The sequence below is a fragment of the Salvelinus alpinus genome, chromosome 9 (genome assembly GCF_045679555.1).
Source record: "Salvelinus alpinus chromosome 9, SLU_Salpinus.1, whole genome shotgun sequence".
Taxonomy (NCBI): Eukaryota; Metazoa; Chordata; class Actinopteri; order Salmoniformes; family Salmonidae; genus Salvelinus; species Salvelinus alpinus.
The window spans coordinates 51,522,863-51,547,103 of record NC_092094.1 but is presented as its reverse complement, the minus strand read 5'-3'; the positions used below and the strand labels follow the sequence as shown (position 1 = coordinate 51,547,103).

General features: G+C 42.6%; 1 protein-coding gene across 1 annotated transcript; it reads left to right on the top strand.

The window, feature by feature from the left end:
* The first annotated feature begins 1,714 nt into the window (after window positions 1-1,714).
* On the top strand, window positions 1,715-23,926 carry LOC139583997 (switch-associated protein 70-like). Its single transcript, XM_071415503.1, has 7 exons — window positions 1,715-1,923; window positions 13,789-13,929; window positions 19,701-19,874; window positions 22,256-22,483; window positions 22,867-23,013; window positions 23,144-23,252; window positions 23,685-23,926. Exons 1-7 carry the CDS (start codon window positions 1,828-1,830, stop codon window positions 23,909-23,911), a joined length of 1,122 nt encoding a protein of 373 aa, XP_071271604.1. The 5' UTR covers window positions 1,715-1,827; the 3' UTR covers window positions 23,912-23,926.
* Window positions 23,927-24,241: the final 315 nt, after the last annotated feature.

Below are 24,241 nucleotides of genomic sequence, written 5' to 3'. Positions count from 1 at the left end.
GCGGCCCTATGACAAGCAGTGCACAAAATATTTAGCTTGTCTATGGCCCGCGTGCCTCTCCAATTGTCTTTTGGAGAGACGCGGCGCGCCATCAACGCTCCATCCAATTCATTGAATATAAATGATGTAGCCTACGGTAGAAAGAGTAATGCCGTATGTGTGTTTTATGTAGCCCATAGACTGGAGACCAAATATATTACAATGTCAAAGAGACATTGTAAAAAAAGTATTATCTTATTAAAAGCATTATCTTATTAAAAGGGCGGCAGGTGGCCTAGTGGTTAGAGCGTTGGGCTAGTAACCGAAAGGTTGCTAGATCGACTCCCCGAGCTGACAAGGTACAAATCTGTCGTTCTGCCCCTGAACAAGGCATTGTTCCTAGGCCGTCATTGTATATAAGAATTTGTTCGTAACTGACTTGTCCGCAGCCGCATAATCAAAATGGTGCCTCTGTCAATTCTTAATTAACTGAAGGTTCTATTTTCATTAGGCCTATACACTTGGCCAGTTAAATAAAGGTTCAATACAATTTGACTGATTTTACTAATTGCGTTAGTACTGTACAAAGTTAGAGGTGCACTATTTGATAGATTCCCCCGCTCCCTATCTCGGGCTTCCAGTGAGGAGACCAGCGGTCAACCTACCCCCGCCTCCCTCCACATCTCGAACTTCTGAGTGGGAGACCTTCCCAGGCAGTAGCCTGCCTAGCTCACAAACTAGAATCAGGGTGCCCACTCCGACAAGGTTAATTGTCCCACAGTCCCACACGGTGACATGATATCATTGACGTGACGTGCAAATGAGCAATAGAAAACCGATCGCGCAAACGTCACCATTCCAATTTTTTGTGCGGGTGTAACCGATGTGAAATGGCTATCTAGTTAGCGGTGGTGCGCGCTAATAGCCTTTCAATCGGTGACGTCACTTGCTCTGAGACCTTGAAGTAGTGGTGCCCCTTGCTCTGCAAGGGCCGCGGCTTTTGTGGCGCGATGGGTAACGATGCGTCGTGGGTGACTGTTGTTGATATGTGCAGAGGGTCCCTGGTTCACGCGAGGGGACGGCCTAAGTTATACTGTTACACGGGCGCCTGGTGCCACCCCCGGCAAGATGCCGCCTATACTTACATTCGCAACTGCATACAGGTTTGCTCTGCTTCAAATAATTTGTTGTTTGGTGCCGGAATCAATTAAATCGACTTTCACCCCTGCCCATGGTATACAGTGTGATATACCACTGCTTTCAGCCAATCAGCATTCAGGGCTCGAACCAGCTGGTTTATAATTAAGCAATGAGGCCTGAGGGTAAGGGCTGTTCTTAGGCACTGGTTATCTGTGCTGCAGAAATGGAACATAAATCGCAGAAAATAGATGTTGTGGTGGCAGCTGCAGAGAAGTACTTGGGGGTGTGAGATTTGACTTCAGAAGAGTTACAGGGTGTGTTGAGTGGTAGTGTCCCGTCCTCTCAGTTCATTGGCCTGGGGTAGGATTAGATCGGGTTAAAGTAGTGAAATAAGGTGTTGGGATATAATGAGTGTAAATTAAAAAAAAATCTGTTTCCCCTTTTCCCATGTTGTATCACAAAGTGTAATGGATTTATACTATAGTTCAGTTGGGGGCGGTAATGCTACATATTGGATGCCAACCGCGGTGAAAACTCACGGAAGAAGAATAAACGTTTGCGCTCTCCCTCGGCGCTGAGCGGTGCTACAACCTAGCATTTTCATGACTTTGCTGTGGAGCTTGTCAGGTGACTGACTGTCTCGTTGTGTCCTAGTATGATCAACTTTCCCATATACGAACTGCTGCAGTCAACCAAGTAACAAGCGCAATGGCACTACGGGACGAACTTTTAAAGTCAATATGGCATGCTTTCACAGCGTTGGACGTGGACAAAAGCGGGAAAGTGTCCAAGTCGCAGTTAAAGGTATGGAAGTATATTTATATAGGAATGTGTTTTTGTCAAACAAACCCAGGCACGTCGTTTTCTTTATATTAATAAACAATGTTAACATGCCCAAGCAGGAAACTCGTCCCGAACAGAGAAATTGGCATCAAAGTGAAGGCCAATTGATTTTGGACGAAAAAAATCCGGACCCTTTCACTAGTAGTAGAGGATGAGTTTGGGATTATTTAATTTTCGCCCAAATCATTTGCCTGTCTGTTACAGCTCAGATCCGGTGGTAGTCTGGTTAATCAGGTTGTAATACACAATTAATTGGTAGCCTATATACAGCCTGAAACGAATGCCTGCAAAATCGTGGAAATGTTCCTTACAAGCTAGAATGAAGTTACATGTAAATGTACTCTTATCGGTTGTCTGTGTGGTCTGTCCTTCAGCTAGCTGGTCGAAATACTTTGAGACAAAATAGCCACAGGAAAGCAGTGTTGTACTACTCGAAACCGGTCAAATATATACACTCCTTTCTTAAAACATTAATACAGTATCTTAACAGCCTTTATATCTATTATAGACATGTTTGCGCAGTGGCGAACCTATAGAGCTTCAGTGTGTGACAGCAACCGTAAAAGCATCGTACTCGTGTAGGAGTGCACTTTTTGTAAAACACAAAGGGCCAGTGTTGTAGTGGAGGGTATATGCTGGTATAAACCGTATACCCACTTTTTTCCCCCAGTGGGCTTTGCGTATACTCACTTTTTAATACCTACTGATGTGTATCAAAGTAGTGTAGTGGAGGTATACGATGTATCAATTATGTAGTACAATGGAGAAGTCATGCACCAAGCAGTTTGCGATTGTGTAAAGCACGTGAAATATATTCACAAGCGCGCTGCGCACACAGCCTAGTTTGAGCAGAAAATCACTAGCAGGCAGCAAGAGTGTGCATGAGCTCTCAACTGGTTTTGGCATGGAGCAGCTCACAGAATAATGACATCGGTAGCCGGTAGGATAGGAAATACGTTTCAACTTATATCTACCAATAAATGCTAACTAAGGCAACAATGTGTATGCAAACTAGGTATTATAAAAGTTTAGTCCAAAGTGTTGGTTAGTAGGATATTTGTGATGCGCAATTGTCATCGTGGGATGTATGCATCAGGGGCGTAGACATGGGTGGGCCTGGGTGGACAGATGCCCACCCACTGGGGAGCCAGGCCCTGACAGGCCCACCCAATCAGATTGATGTGGTTTAAGAAAGGTTGTAGACTTAGACCTTCACATTTTGGTATTTTTTCTATTAAAAAAAGTGTGATTTTGAGAGTGGAAATCTGAATAATCTATTGGAAAACTTGTAAACCATAGAAAAACATTTTTCACACAGGGTGCCTTTCCTTCGCTGGGCGGGCTGTTTGGGAACTTTTTGGCATACACACTTCTCCAGGCACCAATATGCCACTGCGTAGGGCCGATGGAAAGACAGCAGTCACACTGCATGATGTTAACCTCTCTAGGGTATGTGGGACGTTAGCGTCCAACCTCATCAACAGCCAGTGATACTGCAGGGCGCCAAATTCAAAACAACAGAAATCCCATAATTTAAATTCCTCAAACATACAAGTATTTTACACCATTTTAAAGCTACACTTGTTGTAAATCCAGCCAAAGTGTCCGATTTCAAAAAGGTTTTACGACGAAAGCACACCAAACGATTATGTAAGGTATGAGCCAAGTCACAGAAAAAGACAGCCATGTTTCCAGCTAAAGAGAGCATTAACAAAAAGCAGAAATAGAGATAATTAATCACTAACCTTTGATAATCTTCATCAGATGACACTCATAGGACTTCATGTTACACAATACATGTATTTTATGTTCGGTAAAGTTCATATTTATATCCAAAAATCTGAGTTTAGGCAAGACGCTACTGTATCACTTGACAAAAAGCCTGAGAAAATGCATAGCGCCACATTAAAATGAATGACTATGAAAATTACTATTAAATCACACATGAAATATATCAAATTAAAGCTACACTGGTTGTGAATCCAGCCAACATGTCAGAATTCAAATAGGCTTTTCAGCGAAAGCATACGATGCTATTATCTGAGCATAGCACCATTGTAAACAAAAGAGAGAGAACATTTCAACCCTGCAGGAGCGACACAAAACGCAGAATAAAAATATAATTCATGCCTTACCTTTGACGAGCTTCTATTGTTGGCACTCCAATATGTCCCATAAACATCACAAATGGTCCTTTTGTTCGATTAATTCCGTCTATATATGTCCAAAATGTCAATTTATTTGGCGCGTTTGATCCAGAAAAACACAGGTTCCAACTTGCTCAAACATGACGACAAAATATATCAAAGGTTACCTGTAAACTTTGCCAAAAAATGTCAAACTACTTATGTAATACAACTTTAGGTATTTTTTAACGTTAATAATCGATAAAATTGAAGACGGGGTGATATGTGTTCAATACAGGATTAAAACAATATGTAGCATGCCTTCTGTTTGATTGAAACGCATGTCTAGGACACCAGGAGTGCCTCGACTTCAAGATGGCCGTATTTCTTCATTACACAAAGGAATAACCTCAACCTATTTCTCACGACTGTTGACATCCAGTGGAAGCCGTAGGAACTGCAAGCAAGTTGCTTAGAAATATGGTTTCCCAATGAAAACTCATTGAAAAGACAGTGACCTCAAATTTAAAAAGAAAAATCGGAATGTTTGTCCTCGGGGTTTCGCCTGCTAAATAAGTTCTTTTTTACTCACAGACATGATTCAAACAGTTTTAGAAACTTCAGAGTGTTTTCTATCAAAATCTACTAATAATATGCATATCTTATCTCCTGGCGATGAGTAACTGGCAGTTGAATTTGGGTATGTTTTTCATCCAAACGTGAAAATGCTGCCACCTACCCTAGAGAAGTTAAAGGATAAGCAGTCCGTAAACTCAGACATAATAAGCCAGTAGGTCCCAATCATAAGAATACAAAAACACAACAATTAAGCATTTCCCATTTGAAATGTACAACTATTACTTCCTATTGCAAAAGACATTTCATGTTTAAGCACACAAAGTAACCGGTGACCTAATAAAAGTGGAACTGACAGTGTTTTAATTACTTTGCAGATATGAAACAATCATATCAGTCATAAATATCAAATTCCCAATTTATGCTACAAAACCAACTTTATAAGAGGTTTTAAAAATAGGTTTTATTTGACTCAATGTTCCATGATGTACACTAAGGCATTGTTAGCGCAATAGATGGATGCAGTTCAATGCATGATTAGTATCATTCACCAATACATTTCTTGGTAGTCCAAAAAATGATTGCTATCAGGTTGTAAATCACAGCTGGCCTGGTACATTTTTGCTGCCTCCATTCAGGATACACTGTTTCAGTTTCAATGACTCAATGTTCTGGACAAAAACAGACCAAAAAAAACATATCTATTTATGTAGCAAGCTAAAAACACGGAGCCTAACGTTAGCTACATAGCTAGCTAGCTGCTAGGAGGATGTCATGCCATTGGAGGAGTGGGTGAGTGACTGACTATTTCCCCTCATATAATTTTTTGGTGGCTATACACAGGTAGAGATGCAGATGTTATTTGGTCAACTAGCAAGAACTTGAACGACTTTTATCCAGTTAGCATATCTCTCTTACTAATGCACAACACCCTTGAATATGACCAGTGTCAGTAAACGTAGGCAAAAAAAAAAGTTATAATTCATCAAGAAAGCTCTAGATAACATGTATACAGCCTAACCAGCTCTGCTATGACGAGTAAAATGGTCAGAGTGAGGTGTTCTCTCATATGTTTCTGTGAGTAGCTAGCTAGTAAACTAGCCAACTTTAGCCAGTTAGCTTGGGTGCTTGGTTGGGACAAGTATACATTGGCAGACAAGCTGCAGAAGGACTAGGAGGCCACAATTCCTCATCATTTATCAGTGTAATTTTGACGGCCAACTAGCTGAAAAAGTTTGAGAGGGTTTATCTAATGTTCCTTCGTTAGATTTGAGCTAATCTTGCTCTGGCTAGCATTAGTTGTTGATGTGCATAACTGAGGGAGAAAGATACTACCTTTTTAATGGTTGTTGGCTCAATAGGACTGTAAAAGTTCCCAAATGTAGGAGGACTCCTGTGGTGTTTACATATTTGCAGAAATCCATTCAGGTGTATTTTGTGCCATTTGGTGAATGCGTTCTAATGATCTAAAGTCACGCTGTTGTAACTAACTGCCTGTAAACACACAGTCCCGTTCAAAGTGAATGATGGCAGGCCCGTGTGGCAAATGGCTATTAGAGGTCGACCGATTATGATTTTTCAATACCTATACCGATTATTGGAGGACAAAAAAAGCCGATACCGATTAATCGGCCGATTTATTATTATTTTTAAACATTTTTTTAAATATATATATATCATACACACACTTTTGTAATAATGACAATTGCAGCAATACTGAATGAACAATGAACACTTTTATTTTAACTTAATATAATACATAAATACACACACAGCTCTGAAGTGACAATGATACTGAAGAGTCTGCTTAGGAGACAAATACTCTCAACTGTTGGATTAAAAATAGAGTTTAAGTTACCTGTGATGAATGTTGAAAACAAAAACTTTAATTTCTATATGCAGGAAATCCTATTTTAATAATTGGCATGGTAAGAATTGACAACCAAATTGCGAGTCATAATTCCCATGACACCTAGCAAAATCTGAAAAGCGGTTCATTTATTCCATAGGATATTTTTAGATTCACTTAAAATAAGGTCTGTGTTTCGTGTAGGCTTACATCACCGTGCCAATTTTGTAACTGTGTAGATATCCATAGGACAAGGTAACTCTGATCAATATTGGCTAAATATAAGCGAAGATTAAAAAAAATTGTAGAGTGGATTTATGAAAATAGACATGAACGGTAAAATAACGAAGGAACCCCTTTCAAATTCAGCCGCAAGTTATTACAGGAATTATAACGCGTCGACTATTTCTCTCTAAACCATATACCTTTGACTAATCCGGAAACTATCACCTCGAAAACAAAACATTTATTCCGTTCCGTATTTTATCTAACGGGTGGCATCCATGAGTCTAAATATTCCTGTTACATTGCACAACCTTCAATGTTGTCATAATTACGTAGAGTTCTGGCAAATTAGTTCGCAAAGAGCCAGGCGGCCCAAACTGTTGCATATACCCTGACTCTGCGTGCAATGAACGCAAGAGAAATGACACAATTTCACCTGGTTAATATTGCCTGCTAACCTGGATTTCTTTTAGCTAAATATGCAGGTTTAAAAATATATACTTGTGTATTGATTTTAAGAAAGGCATTGATGTTTATGGTTAAGTACACATTGGAGCAATGACAGTCATTGATTGATTGTTTTTTTATAAGAAGTTTAATGCTAGCTAGCAACTTACCTTAGCTTACTGCATTCGCTAACAGGCAGGCTCCTCGTGGAGTGCAATGTAATCAATGCAAGATTGATCCCCCGAGCTGACAAGGTTAAAAATCTGTCGTTCTGCCCTCGTTCCTAGGCCGTCATTGAAAATATGAATGTGTTCTTAACTGACTTGCCTAGTTAAATAAAGATTAAATAAAGGTGTAAAAAAATAAATTAAAAAAACGGAAAATCGGCGCCCAGAAATACCGATTTCCGATTGTTATGAAAACTTGAAATCGGCCCTGATTCATCGCCCATTCCGATTAATCGGTCGACCTCTAGTTTGTATAAAGGCCTACTGTAGCTCTGATTGGCTATAGCGCATCGGTCTGTGTAGACTCCGGTCCTGGACAAGACAGATGTTTTTATTCGGTTGTATTTACTGAAGTGTCTATTAATTGGCCAAATGCAAGGCTGCTTTCTCACTCTATATTACTATATAATTTTCACACTCCTTGGTATACGTAATTCCTAAACATTCTAAGAATTTATGAAAATGTAAAAATGAAATCTAAGTGGTCGCTGGTCAGAAAATGTAAAATAAGTGTAATTCTTCCTGGGGGTGTATGTAACCAGATTTTAATAAGATTTAATGTTGCTAAAATGCTTTTAGTTCCACTTTAAATGCAACAATGTTTCACACACAAGTTATTTTCAAAGAGATGGCTAACCACAAGCGCACTGCAATAAACACTGATGACAACGAGCGCCAGAGAGGGGGAACGGGAGTAGACGTGACAACTAACTTTACCTAGGTGCCCTGAACCAGCTCTCTAAAAACGATCTACTGGCTCTCTAGAAAGAAATTGTTTATTTACATTTTATTTAAACTTTATTTAACTATGCAAGTCATTTAAGAACAAGTTCTTATTTACAATGATAGAAGGCCTCCTGCGGGGTCAGGGGGTATGATTTAAAAAGGACAACACACATCACGACGAGACACCACAACACTACGTAAAGTGAGACCTAAGACAACAACATGACAACCAACATGGTAGCAACACAACATGGCAGCAGCACAATGTGGTAGCAGCACAAAACATGGTACAAACATGATTGGGCACATACAATAGCAAGAAGGTAGAGACAACAATACATCATGCGAAGTAGCCACAAGAGTGTCCATGATTGAGTCTTTGAATGAAGAGAGAACTGTCCGGTTTGAGTGTTGTTTTTGCAGCTCCTTCCAGTCGCTAGCTGCAGAAAACTGAAAAGAGGAGCGACCCAGGGATGTGTATGCTTTGGGGACCTTTAACAGAATGTGACTGGCAGAACAGGTGTTGTATGTGGAGGATGAGGGCTGCAGTATGTATTCCAGATAGGGGGGAGTGAGGCCTAATAGGGGTTTATAAATAAGCATCAACCAGTGGGTCTTGCGACGGGTATACAGAGATGACCAGTTTACAGATGAGTATAGAGTGCAGTGATGTGTCCTATAAGGAGCATTGGTGGCAAATCTCATGGCCGAATGGGAAAGAACATCTAGCCGCTCGAGAGCACCCTTAACTGCCGATCTAGAAATTACGTCTCCATAATCTAGCATGGTTAGGGTTGTCATCTGAATCAGGGTTAGTTTGGAAGCTGGGTTGAAGAGGACCGATTACAATAGAGGAAACCAAATCTAGATTTAACTTTAGCCTGCAGCTTTGAAATGTGCTGAGAGAAGGACAGTGTACCGTCTAGACATACTCCCAAATACATGTATGAGGTGACTACATCAAGCACTAAACCCTCAGAGGTAGTAATTACACCTGTGAGTGTATTTTGACATAAAGGTTTAATGCTTTTCGACCCGTCTCCAAATTAATGGAATTGGTTCAGAGTAGAGGTCGGCCGATTAATCGGAATGGCCGATTTTAATTAGGGCCGATTTCAAGTTTTCATAACAATCGGAAATCGGTATTTTTGGACACTGATTTGGCCTTTTTATTTCTCCGCCTTTATTTAACTAGGCAAGTCAGTTAAGAACACATTCTTATTTTCAATGACGGCCAAGGAACGGTGTGGGTTAACTGCCTTGTTCAGGGGCAGAACGACAGATTTTTACCTTGTCAGCTCGGGGATTCAATCTTGCAACCTTACAGTTAACTAGTCCAACGCTCTAACCACCTGCCTCTCATTGCACTCCATGAGGAGCCTGCCTGTTACGCGAATGCAGTAAGAAGCCAAGGTAAGTTGCTAGCTAGCATTAAACTTATCTTAGAAAAAACAATCAATCAATCAATCATAATCACTGCGGAAAAAGGTCTGTCATTGCTCCAACGTGTACCTAACCATAAACATCAATGCCTTTCTTAAAATCAATACACAGAAGTATATATTTTTAAACCTGCATATTTAGCTCAAAGAAATCCAGGTTAGCAGGCAATATTAACCAGGTGAAATTGTGTCACTTCTATTGCGTTTATTGTACTCTGCGTAGGGTATATGCGATAATAATAAAAGTTTTGTTTTCGAAATGATAGTTTCCGGATTCGACCATATTAATGATTTCTGTGTGTTATTATGTTATAATTAAGTCTATGATTTGATATTTGATAGAGCAGTCTGACTGAGCGATGGTAGGCAGCAGCAGGCTCGTAAGCATTCATTCAAACAGCACTTTCGTGCGTTTTGCCAGCAGCTCTTCACTGTGCTTCAAGCATTGCGCTGTTTATGACTTCAAGCCTATCAACTCCCGAGATTAGGCTGGTGTAACCGATGTGAAATGGCTAGCTAGTTAGCGGGGTGCGCGCTAATAGCGTTTCAAACGTCACTCGCTCTGAGACTTGGAGTAGTTGTTCCCCTTGCTCTGCATGGGTAACGCTGCTTCGAGGGTGGCTGTTGTCGATGTGTTCCTCGTTTGAGCCCAGGTAGGAGCGAGGAGAGGGACGGAAGCTATACTGTTACACTGGCAATACTAAAGTGCCTATAAGAACATCCAATAGTCAAAGGTATATGGAATACAAATGGTATAGAGAGAAATAGTCCTATAAATACTATATTAACTACAACCTAAAACCTCTTACCTTGGAATATTGAAGTCTCATGTTAAAAGGAACCACCAGCTTTCATATGTTCTCGTGTTCTGAGCAAGGAACTTAAACGTTAGCTTTTTTGCATGGCACATATTGCACTTTTACTTTCTTCTCCAACACTTTGTTTTTGCATTATTTAAACCAAATTGAACATGTTTCATTATTTATTTGAGGCTAAATTGATTTTTATTGATGTATTATATTAAGTTAAAATAAGTGTTCATTCAGTATTGTTGTAATTGTCATTATTACAAATACATTTTTAAAAAATCGGCCGATTAATCGGTTTTGTCTTTTTTTGGTCCTCCAATAATCGGTATTGGCGTTGAAAAATCATAATCGGTCGACCTCTAGTTCAGAGTGTGTTTTGATATTTTAACCTGCGTGTCGTGATCGCGTTTGGTGTGGTGGGACAAAATACATTTATGCACGATGGCGCACGCGTGCAGCCGGTTTGGGTTCCGTGTTAGAGGTATTTAGCAAACCAGGCCAAAGACCCCTCAGAGACACCAATACTCATTATCCGGCCCATTAGATTGGAATGGTCTACAGTATCAAAAGCTTTGGCCAAATCAATAAAAATAGCAGCCCAACATTGCTTAGAATCAAGGGAAATGGTTACATCATTTAGGACCTTTTAAGGTTGCAGTAAGAGAATACTATAGACATCAAGAAAGCCAAGTTTTTCCAACACTTTTGATAAACAGGGCAAAATAGAAATTGACCTATAACAGTTAGGGTCAGCTTGATCTCTGCCCTTTAAATAAAGGATGCACCGTGGCTGCCTTACGAGCAATGGGAACCTCCCCAGACAGGAGAGACAGTCTTGGCGATGATAGGGGCAGCAACCTTAGAAGAAATGGTCTGGCCTCCCGGGTGGCGCAGTGGTCTAAGGCTGTGCCACCAGAGACTCTGTGTTCGAGCCCAGGCTCTGTCGCAGCCGGCCGCGACCGGGAGGTCCATGGGGCGACGCACAATTGGCCCAGCATCGACTGGGTTAGGGAGGGTTTGGCCGGTAGGGATATCCTTGTCTCATCGCGCATTAGCGACTCCTGTGGCGGGCCGGGCGCAGTGCGCGCTGACCAGGTCGCTAGGTGTACGGTGTTTCCTCCGACACATTGGTGCGGCTGGCTTCCGGGTTGGATGCGCGCTTTGTGTGGAAACAGTGCAGCTTGGTTGGGTTGTGTTTCTGAGGACGCACGGCTCTCGACCTTCGTCTCTCCCGAGCCCGTATGGGAGTTGTAGCGATGAGACAAGACAGTAACTACTAACAATTGGATACCATGAAATTGGGGAGAAAAAGGGGGTAAAAATGTAATTTAAAAAAAAAGAAGGGGGTCAGATGTTTTTTGGGGGTCAGGTTTAGGAAGCTCCTTTAGCACCTCGGACTCAGTGACTGCCTGCAGGGAGAAACTTTGTAGCGGAGCAGGGGGAAAAGTGGGAGAAGCATCGGGGGCTAGTCGCATTAGAAGGGTTGGGAGATGATGAAATGTTGGACATGGCTGGGTCAAATAGGAATCCTGGCTTAATGAAGTGGTGATTTTAAAGAGCTCAGCCATGTGCTTCTTGTAAGTAACAACCACCGCATCAACATTAAGGGACATGGGCAGCTGTGAGGGGGTCGGTTTATTCTCCATGTTTTTAACTGCTTTCTAGAACTTCTTGGTTAGACCCACATAGAGAGAACTGTTCCTTAAAGTAACTAACTTTGGCCTTCTGGATAGCTTGAGTGCACTTATTTCTCATTTGCCTGAACGAGAGCCAGTCAGCCTGATTAGGCATGTGCCGAGCCTTTCGCCGTCAAACAGTGATCGCTGTCATTACAGACAACACCAGACTGATACCTATCAGGATTATTTGTGAGGATAACATCAAGGAGAGTAGCCTTTTCTATGGGTTTGGAGTCATACCTTGTGGGATTGGTAATAATCTGAGAAAGATTCTGGGAGTCCCATTGCTTTTGGACTTGGTCAGGTGGTTTAAGCATGTCCCAGTTTAGGTCACCTAGCAGGACAAATTCAGACTTAGTGTAAGGGGCCAGGAGAGAGCTTAGGGCATTTAGGGTACAAGCCGGTGCTGATGGTGGACGATAACACCAAGGAAAAGTCAACAAAGAGCTATTTAAAAGTTTAATGCTTTAAACCAGCAAATCAAGTTGTTTGGGGACAGACTTTGTGGAGAGAACCGAGCACTGAATGTGTTCCTTGGTAAAGATTTCCACTCCACCACCTTTGGGGGTTCTGTCTTGCCAAAAAGGTTATTACCAGAAAGGTTAAAATCGGGTAAACAATACTTTCCTGTGGATATTTTCTCTCAAATTTGTATTTTTACAGGGACAGTGCACATCAATCAACGTTTCAGTAAATGTGCCGGTTTTAGCCAGCCGGCTAATTTTCAACCGCAGTCCCTGGGCAGGTTATTAAAAACAATTACAATACAGACAATCAGTGAGCACACGCAGAGCAACAGGACAAGCGAGACATAGCATGCAGACAGTACAAAAAGCAACAAGTTTGTGCTTAGCTTGTTGTTTATGGGTGGTTATAATGGCATGGTCTGAACTAGCTACAGATTGTTACACTGGATTTAACCAAAGATTTTTGATATCCATTACTGGGAGTTACAGGTTAGGTACTGTTTGGTGTAGCATAAAGAATATTCGACCAACCTTAACATGACGATACTATCTTCGTTCTCGATTCTGCCAAACATGTATTTTTTTTAAATGACCGTGTCCAGATGCAGGTGTTATGTTTGACTTTAGAAAATGCTACGTAATTAAAGAGCCACTGAATACGCCGATTGGCACGTTTTGTTCTTCTGTTGCTAATTAGAAAAACGAGATTTCAGTCTTGGAGGGACATGGGCAGCTGTGAGGGGGTGGGTTTATTCTCCATGTTTTTAACTGCTTTCTAGAACTTCTGAGTTCTCTTCTGAGGTGTGTTTCCTGACAGATTCCACGTTTGTCTCATGCGGCACAAACATTAACCAATGTAGAAGTGGAAGCCTTTTTGACTTCCTCAAAATCCTCACAATTAATCTGACTCAAGACATTTGTAATTCATTTAGATGTTTTTGTCATCTAATTAAGGTGTTGTGTTTGGTACAGTATTTCTTGCTAATTGCCTATCATTTCCACCTTTTGTCTATTCCATTTGCACAACAGCATGAGAAATTTATTGTCAATCAGTGTTGCTTCCTAAGTGGACAGTTTGATTTCACAGAAGTGTGATTGACTTGGAGTTACATTGTGTTGTTCAAGTGTTCCCTTTATTTTTTTGAGCAGTGTATATGGTACCAGTATACCCCCCCCCCCCCCCCCCCCCAACAAAACAATGACAAAATGAATTTAAAAAATAATAATATTATAATAATTTTCCCCCGTTGCAGGTGCTCTCTCATAACTTGTGCACTGTGATGAGGATCCCCCATGACCCGGTGGCCCTTGAGGAGCACTTCAAAGATGACGACGAAGGCCCCGTCTCTACACAGGGCTATATGCCCTACTTGAACAAGTTCATTTTGGACAAGGTGAGCCCCACATATAGTAGTTTTATTAGGATCCTCATTACCGATTGCACATGCAGCAGCTACTCCTCCTGGGGTCTACATAAAACATACAAATACATGACAAAGTAAAGAACAGTTTTAAACAAGAACAACAAGATATTACATTCAAATATACTGAACAAATATAAATGCCACATGCAACAATTTCTAAGAGTTACAGTTCATATAAGGAATTCAGTGAATTGAAATACATTAATTAGGCCCTAATCTATGGATTTCACATGACTGGTCAAGGGCACAGCCATGGGTGGGTCTGGGTGGGCATAGGCCCACCCACTTGCGAGCCAGGCCCAGCAACTGGGGAGCCAGGCCCAGCCAATCAGAATGAGTTTTTCCCCAAAAATGGCTTTATTACAGACATAAATACTCCTCAGCACCGCCTTGGACGATCCTGCGGGTGAATAAACTGGATGTGGAGGGCCTGGGCTGGCAGTCAGCATGCCAATTGCACGTTCCCTCAACTTGAGACATCTGTGGCATTGTGTTGTGTGAAAAAATCACATATTTTAGTGGCCTCTTATTGTCCCCAGCAAAAGGTGCACCTGTGTAATGATCATGCTGTTTAATCAGCTTCACTGGCAAAGGAGAAATGCTCATTAACAGGGATGTAAACATATTTGTGCAGAATATTTGAGCAAAATAAGCTTTTTGTGCGGATGGGAATTTTCTGTGATCTTTTATTTTAGCTCATGAAACACCTTTACATTTTTGTGTTTATTTTTGTATTTGTTTTTAAAGCTGAACTAAGATTTTTGCCTGAGTAACCTCTTGATTAGATATGTATTCAACCCCCTGAGTCCAATACATGTTAGAATCACCTTTGGCAGCGACTACAGATAAGTCTCTCTGGGAAAGGTTCTAACAGCTTTCCACACCTGGATTTGCCCATTTATTCTTTTCAGAATTCTTCAAGCTCTGTCAAATTAGTTGTTGATCATTGTTAGACATCCATTTTCAAGTCTTGACATAGATTTTGAAGCAGATTTAAGTCAAAGCTAACTCTGCCACTCAGGAACATTCATTGTCTTCTTAGTAAGCAACTCCAGTGTAGATTTGGCCTTGGGTTTTAGGTTATTGTTCTGCTGAAAGGTGAATTCATCTCCCGGTATCTGGTGGAAAGCAGTTACATTTTTTATCCTGGAAAAACACCCTAGTCCTTAACAATTACAAGCATTTCCATAACATGATTCAGCCACCACTAATCTGGACGCTTATAAAAAGTCCCGCTATGCCCTCAGACGAACCGTCAAACAGGCAAAGGGTCAATACAGGACTAAGATTGAATCCTACTACACTGGCTTTGATGCTCGTTGGATGTGGCAGGGCTTGAAAAATATTACGGACTATGAAGGGAAGCCCTGCCTCTAGCTGCCCAGTGATGCGAGCCTACCAGACGAGCTAAATTCCTTTAATGCTCGCTTCGAGGCAAGCAACACTGAAGCATGCATGAGAGCACCACCTGTTCCAGATGACTGTGTGATCATGTTCTCCGTAGTGGATGTGAGCAAGACTTTTAAACAGGTTAACATTCACAAAGTCGCGGGGCCAGAAGGATTACCAGGACGTGTACTCAAAGCATATGCGGAACATGGTGGTCTTCACTGACATTTTCAACCTCCCCCTGACCGAGTCTGTAATACCTACATGTTTCAAACAGACCACCATAGTTACCTGCCTAAAATAATTTAGGCAAGTAACCTGCCTAAATGATTTCCGCCCCGTAGCGCTCACGTCGGTAGCCATGAAGTGCTTTGAAAGGCTGGTCATGGCTCACATCAACACCATCATGCCGGAAACACTAGACCCACTCCAATTCGCATAATGCCCCAACAGATCCACAGATGACGCAATCTCTATTGCACTCCACACTGCCCTTTCCCACCTGGACAAAAGGAACACCTACGTGAGAATGCTGCTCATTGACAACACTTCTTATATTTCAGTTTTGTAATACAATTATTATTATTTCTTTTTCAAAAAACATGTTTTGTTTTGTCCTGATGGGGTATTGTGTGTAGCTTGAGAACCGCGTTGCAGTTCTTGACACAAACCGGTTTGCCTGTCGCCTACTACCATTAAATCTTTTGTCTCACCCATTCAGCCTTTTTATTTATTTTTTATTTAACCTTTATTTAACTAGGCAAGTCAGTTAAGAACAAATTCTTATTTTCAATGACGGCCTAGGAAGAGTGGGTTAACTGCCTTGTTCAGGGGCAGAACGACAGATTTGTACCTTGTCAGCTCGGGGATTCGAACTTGCAACCTTTCGGTTACTTGCCCAACACTCTAAACACTAGGCTTAAAAAAATCCTTATTTAACCTGTCTCCTCCCCTTCGTCTACACAGATTTTGAAGTGAATATAACAAGTGACATCAATAAGGGATCATAGGTTTCACCTGTTCAGTCTACAGTATGTCATGGAAAGAACTTATGTTAAAGTTTTGTGTATAGGCGTGATTGTGCATAGGGTCAGTGCAGATAGTCCGGTTAACCATTTATTTAAATATTTAACTTCTACCCCAAGCCATAAGCCTGCTGTCTTGGAGCCTGTTGGTTTGAGAACAGTCTATGGCTAGAGTGGCTGGAGTCTTGTGATTTTTTTTTGGGGGGGGCCTTCCTGACACCACCTGATATAGAGGTTCTGGATGGCAGGGAGCTCGGCCCCAGTGATGTACTGGGCTGTCCACACCACCCTCTGTAGCTCTGTGGTTGAGGGCGGTGCATTTTCCATACCAAGCGGTTATGCAGCCAGTCAAGATGCTCTCAATGGTGCAGCTGTAGAACTGTTTGAGGATCCGATGGCACATGTCAAATCTTTTCAGCCTCCTGAGTGGGAAGAGGCACTGTCATGCCCTCTTCACGACTATGTGGGTGTGTGTGGACCATGTAAAGTGCATGCCAAGGAACTTGACACTCTTGACCCACTCCACTACAGCAATGTGCTCTCCTGTAGTACACAATCATCTCCTTGGTCTAACTGACGTTGCGAGAGAGGTTGTTGTCCTGGCACCACGCTGCTAAGTCTGTCCTCCTCCCTGTAGGCTGTCTCATCACCGTCAGTGATCAGGTCTATCACCGGCGTATCGTCAGCAATCTTGATGGTGTTGGAGTTGTGAGTGGCAACGCAGTCGTGGGTGAACAGGGAGTACAGGAGGGGACTAAGCGTGCACACACAACAATCTTACATAGTTATTTCCCCTCTTGTCCAGGTGGGAGAGGGCAGTGTGAAGTGCAATTGAGATTCCGTCATCTGTGGATCTGTCGGGGCTGTATGCGAATTGGAGTGGGTTCGGGGTGTCTTGGATGATGATGGTGTTGATGTGTGTCATGACCAGCCTTTCAAAGCCTTCATAATTACAGATGTGAGTGCTACAGGGCCATAGTCATTTAGGTAGGTCACCTTGGAGTTCTTGGGAACAGGGACAATGGTTGTCAGTTTGAAACATATTGGGATTACAGACTGGGACACGGAGAGAGTGGACATTTCAGTGAAGACACTTGCCAGCTGATCTGTGCATGCTTTGAGAATGCATCACTGGTATTCCGTTTGGCTTGACGGCTTTGCGAGTGTTAACCTGTTTTTATAAGTTTTACTCACATTCGCGACAGAGAGCAAGATCATGCAGTCATCCGGAACAACGGGCTTTCACGCAAGACTCAGTGTTCTATTCCTCGATGCGAGCATAAAAAGCATTTACCTCGTTTGGTAGTTCTGCATCACTGGGCATCTCACGGCTGGGCCTCCCTTTGTAATCATTTATCAACTGCAAGCCCTGCTACATACAATGAGCATCGTATCGACGTCGTATCTGATGTAGCGCTATATTCTCTTCTGTCACTTCCTCAAGTTCTCATTGCTCAAGTACTTAGAAAAGGTTTCAGGAACCGAGATATGACATAGACAAATGTCAAGAGCCCCCCCCCCCCACCCAAGTGGCTATGACCCTACCACACAGGGATACTCCACCCTAAAGGTCGTGTGTGTGTGTGACTCTTCCTCACTGACTCACTCCACTTGTCAGACAATGACAATGACTCAGCCGGAGAGACAATCAAGTCCATCGCTGACTGTTCCACAGAATTCCCCATTCTCCCATTTGGACCTCTGCAGTCGCTCACTTTGTGGAGCACATCATTCCTTCTAGCCGACTAACCCTGTAGAAACCTGGAATGCATTGTTCATTGGAAGCTCTGATGTCAAAAGGGGAATGAAAGAAAGCAAGGCTCCACAAACATCAGAGCATCAAAATAGTTCAAGGCTTGTATTCAACATTTTAAGGCTGCTATGGCAGAACTATTTCCCAATTTTTCATGTCTTGCTTCTGTATAATTCTGTATTTATAGTATGCTGACGACTTTTTTCACTGTATCATTCTGCTTTGTTTGCAAAGTTAGTATGATGATTCAAATTCAGTCCATTTATCAGTCATAGGCATAGCCTTTGCCTAGACCTCAACATATTTCAATCCAGCTTTCATGATCGAGTAATCCATTGGCGCTATCATATTTTTTATAGATGTACCTTTTTTTTGTCATTTAATTTCACAATTACATTTGTTCCCTCTCTCCTTTTTTCCTTTTGACTTCAGTATATAAACGGGCATCTCTGTGTGGTGTGATAATTTGACGATAGGATGTTTCAGCTTCCTGGAGGACCCAAGGACAGTGATAAGACTGTTTGTAAACCACTTAGGATGTTCCACTGCAGAGAATACTAATGAACACGTGTATCTGCAGTGGAGAGGCAGCGCTGGGTGCTGGAGGGGCCGTGACAAAGCCCCCCATTGTTGATGTGCAGAGAGTGGGAGAATGGCAGGGATTGAGGTAGAGGGAAAGGGAGCCACTGCCTCAGTCTGGACCGGCTAGTACGGAGCGAGAACGAGCCGAGCAATGACATGACATTGTGAGGACAAAGAGAGAGCTGCTAGTTCATACCAATCCAACTTTCACAACTTTTCTACTGCTCCTCCCTCTGCCTCTATCTGCTAACCTCACTGGTGTTACTGTGAAACTATCCAACAGATTCATCAACAATGATAGAAATGTATGAATGTATGCCATTATTGTGGATATATGTCCATCTATTCATTAAGGAGGATGTTTTAAACACTCCTAAAGATGTCCAGGCTCCTGATGATGATGATGATGAGACACATGCAGCTTGCATTTCGATAGTATCTGTTTGTTTATCTGCTGGTTATCTCTTGCTATTTTTAAATGGCTGCTCATCAATGTCAGGCCCATCTCTCTGTTGTGTTTTATCATGACTGCTCCGATGTATCAGTTGAGTGAGTCCTACATCTGTGTAAACGGCTCAGTGAGCTGAGGTTAATGCAAATGTCGTGTCAGGATGTCCTGTGTTAGAACAGTCTTATATTCCAGTGCCACTGTGGGGGCTCCTAATCTACATGATTCTGCGGAAAGCTTGCCAATAGTTCCCATGGAAACACCAGTGTATGTTCATTCACTGCTGGGAGAAAACATTTCCCTTCTACAGCACTGATTGTACTGTTTTCAAGGGTTTTCCTCCCTTTCTGTTGTCGATTTTGAGTTAAAGGGGAAACCCGAGATCCATTTTTGGACTTTTTAAATTAATGATAGTGTGGCAAAAAGATAACATTGAAGATGTCCTGAGTACAGGACCAGCTTATTGTCTAATTTGTGGTTTTCCTCATATGAAAAATGCCTGTCTCCAGCCAAGTGACATAAGAGAAATGTTTCCTGATTTCAGGTCCAGGACAACTTTAATCGGCAGGATTTTAACAGAATGTGCTGGACCCTGTGTGCCCGGAAGAACCTCAACAGAACACACCTCCTCATCTCGGATGACGACGCCTTCAAGATCTGGTGCATCTTCAACTTCCTGTCCGAAGACAAATACCCACTGGCCATAGCCACTGAGGAGGTAAGATTAGTCGTGTTCATTAGGCACCCAACGGAAGGAAAAGGACAAACGGCCAGGCACTGTCCAATAAACGCTAATTTCTGTTTTCTTTTGCAAAATGTTTTTAAACATTTTCGGCGCCGTGTCCTAATGAACATGACCAGGGCTCTGATGCTGGCACATTTAGCCCCAACACAAACTTCACTTTGTGCAACATTTGGGTTGATCATTACCAGCTAAATCAGTCATCGGTTGTAAAGCTAATTAGTCAAGCTCACGATACAACGTTATTTTCGTGCTCCGTAGTGCACATCAATGAAACCTCTACCTCTGTCACAGTGGACTACAGAAGAAGGGAGTGGGTTATGGGTAAAGAATTATTGTTCTGATCCACTGTTGCGTTTTACATACAGTTTTGGAGAAACACCCTCGCCACTCCCAATCCGCTCTCACAGAAAAGGAAGTTAGCAACTTCCTGTTTTTTTATTTATTAATTTAATTTAACTAGGCAGGTCAGTTGAGAACAAATTATTATTTACAATGACGGCCTACCAAAAGTCCTGCTGCGGGGGCTGGGATAAGAAAAAATATATAAATTAATATAGGACAATACACACATCACGACAGGAGAGACACCATAACACTACACTACATAAAGACAGACCTAAGACAACAACACAGGGTGGCAACAACACATGACAACAGCATGGTAGCAACACAACATGGTACGAACACTATTGGGCACAGACGACGGCACAAAGGGCAAGAAGGTAGAGACGTGATTTAAGTCTTTGAATGAAGAGATTGAGAACTGTCCAGTTTGAGTGTTTGTTGCCGCTCGTTCGTCGCTAGCTGCAGCAAACTGAAAAGAGGAGTGACCCAGGGATGTATGTGCTTTGGGGACCTTTAACAAAATGTGACTGGCAGAACGGGTGTTGTATGTGGAGGATGAGGGCTGCAGTAGCTATCTCAGATAGGGGGGAGTGAGGCCTAATAGGGTTTTATAAATAAGCATCAACCAGTGGGTCTTGCGATGGGTATACAGAGATGACCAGTTTACAGATGAGTATAGAGTGCAGTGATGTGTCCTATAAGGAGCATTGGTGGCAAATCTGATGGCCGAATGGGAAAGAACATCTAGCCACTCGAGAGCACCCTTAACTGCCGATCTAGAAATTACGTCTCCATAATCTAGCATGGGTAGGATTGTCATCTGAATCAGGGTTAGTTTAGCAGCTGGGTTGAAGAGGACCGATTACAATAGAGGAAACCAAATCTAGATTTAACTTTAGCCTGCAGCTTTGATATGTGCTGAGAGAAGGACAGTGTACCGTCTAGCCATACTCCCAAGTACTTGTATGAGGTGACTACCTCAAGCACTAAACCCTCAGAGGTAGTAATCACACCTGTGGGAAGAGGGGCATTCTTCTTACCAAACCACATGACCTTTGTTTTGGAGGTGTTCAGAACAAGGCTAAAGGTAGAGAAAGCATGTCGGACACTAAGAAAGCTTTGTTGTAGAGCATTTAACACAAAATCCGGGGAGGGGCCAGCTGAGTATAAGACTGTATTATCTGCATATAAATGGATGAGAGAGCTTCCTACTGTCTGAGTTATGTTGTTGATGTAAATGGAGGAGAGCGTGGGGCTGCTCGACAATGCAACAACAATAAGAAATAAAAGATAAGAATACGAACATGAAGTAAATGGTTCAATAGAATAGTAAACATTGTAGCATAAGTATAACACAGGAAGGCACTTTATTTACACATGTTTTGGGGGGGCAAGTGTTTTTAAATTGTGCACTATTTAGAAATCATAATAATAGTATGGTAGCAGCAGTTGTGATGTCTGCGTGAGCGCATGTGTGCTAAGGTGAGGAGAACCAGAGCATGTGGTCAGTCCAGTTCAAGTGTTCAGCACTCTGATGGCTTGTAGGTAGAGCCTGTTGGTATCAGACCTCATGCTCCGACACCGTCTGCCTGACGGTAAGGGCGTAAACGGCTCGTGGCTGGGGGTGTGTTGGGTCCTTGATGTAGCTGCGGGGCTTCCTCAAGCACCGTTTTGAGTAGATGTCCTGGATGGGTGGGAGCACCGTCCCATTAATGTACTGGGCCATCTTCACCACCCGCTGGAGGGCCTTGCGGTCGTGAACGTAGCAATTCCCATACCAGGCCGTAATGCAACCGTTCGGGACGCTCTCGATGGTGCAGCAGTAGTATTTGGAGAGGACCTGAAGTAGTAGTATTATTTATTGGGATCCCCAATTAGCCGCTGCTCCTGTCCTATGTCCAAGCCAAGGATTCGTGCAAGTCCACCCACCTACATAATACAATAAGTGCCCCCGTGCGTGCTGACGTGTGTCTGTGTACTCACCTGTGTCTCTTCCCAACCCCCCTCAGATCGAGTACTTCCTGCGCAAGCTGACAGAGGCCATGGGTGGCAGCTGGGTGGAGGAGCGCTTCGAGGACTACAAGCTTGAGCTTTGCACCAAGCAGCAGTGCCTGAGTGCCTGGGAGATAATCACCCTGGTGGGCGCTGGCACTTTCAGCAAGGGCATGGACCGCCAGACCCTCTCTATGGGCATCACCGAGGTCTTCCACGAGCTCATCCTTGACGTATTCAAACAGGTCGGCCTCAGAGCCATTTATATCTCCATGCCTTGGCAAATGTTGATGTCAACCAAACTACCGTCATGTGACGTGTCCATGGTCGATGGATGGCGTTGACCAGTGTTATGTACTAGCAATACTGTAGCATGGATCGAGCTTTTAAACACCACACACCAACACAATGTTTGGCTGAGTGTAGTGTCGCCTTTTTTATAGGAACCACATGAATATTGACGATTTTAGAATCTCAAATGCAACACTACAAATGGTGGCTGTGCGGCGGTAAACTAAGCAATTATACTGAAACGTCTCCTGCTAGTTTTTCAACACCGATATTAACACAAACCGACAAAGACAGAAACACTAAACTGTCTGAGCCTCCTGTTTTTCGCTTGCTGCAGGGCTACATGATGAAAAAGGGTCACAAGAGAAAGAACTGGACAGAACGCTGGTTCCTCCTGAAGCCCAACTCCATATCCTACTACGTGAGCGAGGACCTGGCAGAGAAGAAGGGTGACATCCTGCTGGATGGAAACTGCTGTGTGGAGGCAAGGAACACTAAACGACAACAGTAAACAACAACAACCAATGCTCATACATTCATTTGAACCCTTAACCTAACTATAAAATGCATGTTGGTGGAAGAGTGTAAAACATTTTATGAAATTGTCTTTACAGTCGTTACCGGATAAGGAAGGGAAGAAGTGCCTGTTCTATGTCAAATGCTCCGACAAAAGCTATGAGATCAGCGCGTCGGATAAGAAGAGGAAACAGGAATGGATACAGGGTAGGAAGTGGACGTATTTCATTTGTATTTAATCAGAAATGAAAGCACTTGTACATTGCTCATACCGTATTTATAGATTACAAATGTATATTGTTTTTGTGTTTCGAATCCTGTTGTGTAATGTAACTAGTTCTCAATTCTCTCACCATGCAATTGATCTCCTGTTGGTATTATGGAAAGTATAGGACTGTACATCCAGACTTTATTCATGGGTATAAGTACAGGGGCACGTTCAGCAGAGCTCAACATTGTGGAACGTTCAGATAGAAATATGTTATGTAGAATAGTCAGGCCTCTCTGACATGATTAATAAGTAGTCATATCAGCTTTACTCATCACATTTCTATCTGCAACATTCCACAACATTTCCCTATACTGAACATGGCCCAGCCTTGGACCTGACCCCTGTCTGGTGTCTCTTCTCCATTTCAGCCATCCAGACGTGTATCAGTCTGCTGAAGCTGGGCCGGCCGGCGCCGCACCGCGAGTCCCGCCAGAAGCGGAGGGAGTTGAGGCAGAAACAGCAAGCGGAGCAGGAGGAGCTAGAGCTCAGGATGAGGGAGCTGCAGATGGCCAACGAGAACAAGCAGCAGGAACTGGAGGCCATGAGGAAGGTGAGCTCACTCACAACGGTCAACGTCCTCCCTTTGCTACTATGACCTTTTCAAACTACAGAGTTGAGCTGCCCTGTGCTGGCCTAGTTATGCATCCACAATGTGAAGGGAAAAAAAACTCTAAGTCAGCACATTAAGGTAGTGTAAAAATGGTAGGTAACACTTTACTTGACACTCAGCGTCATAACACATTATGACACTTTCATAACCATGTCATACGTCATAACAGCTGACATAACTTGTCATAACCTGTTATAATATAGTCCTAACACTGTCATGACACATATATTTAGACCTGTTGTGACATACAGTATATTGTGTTAATTTATGGCTGGTTATGACACCTACATAAGTGTCAATGTTACACCCCTGAAA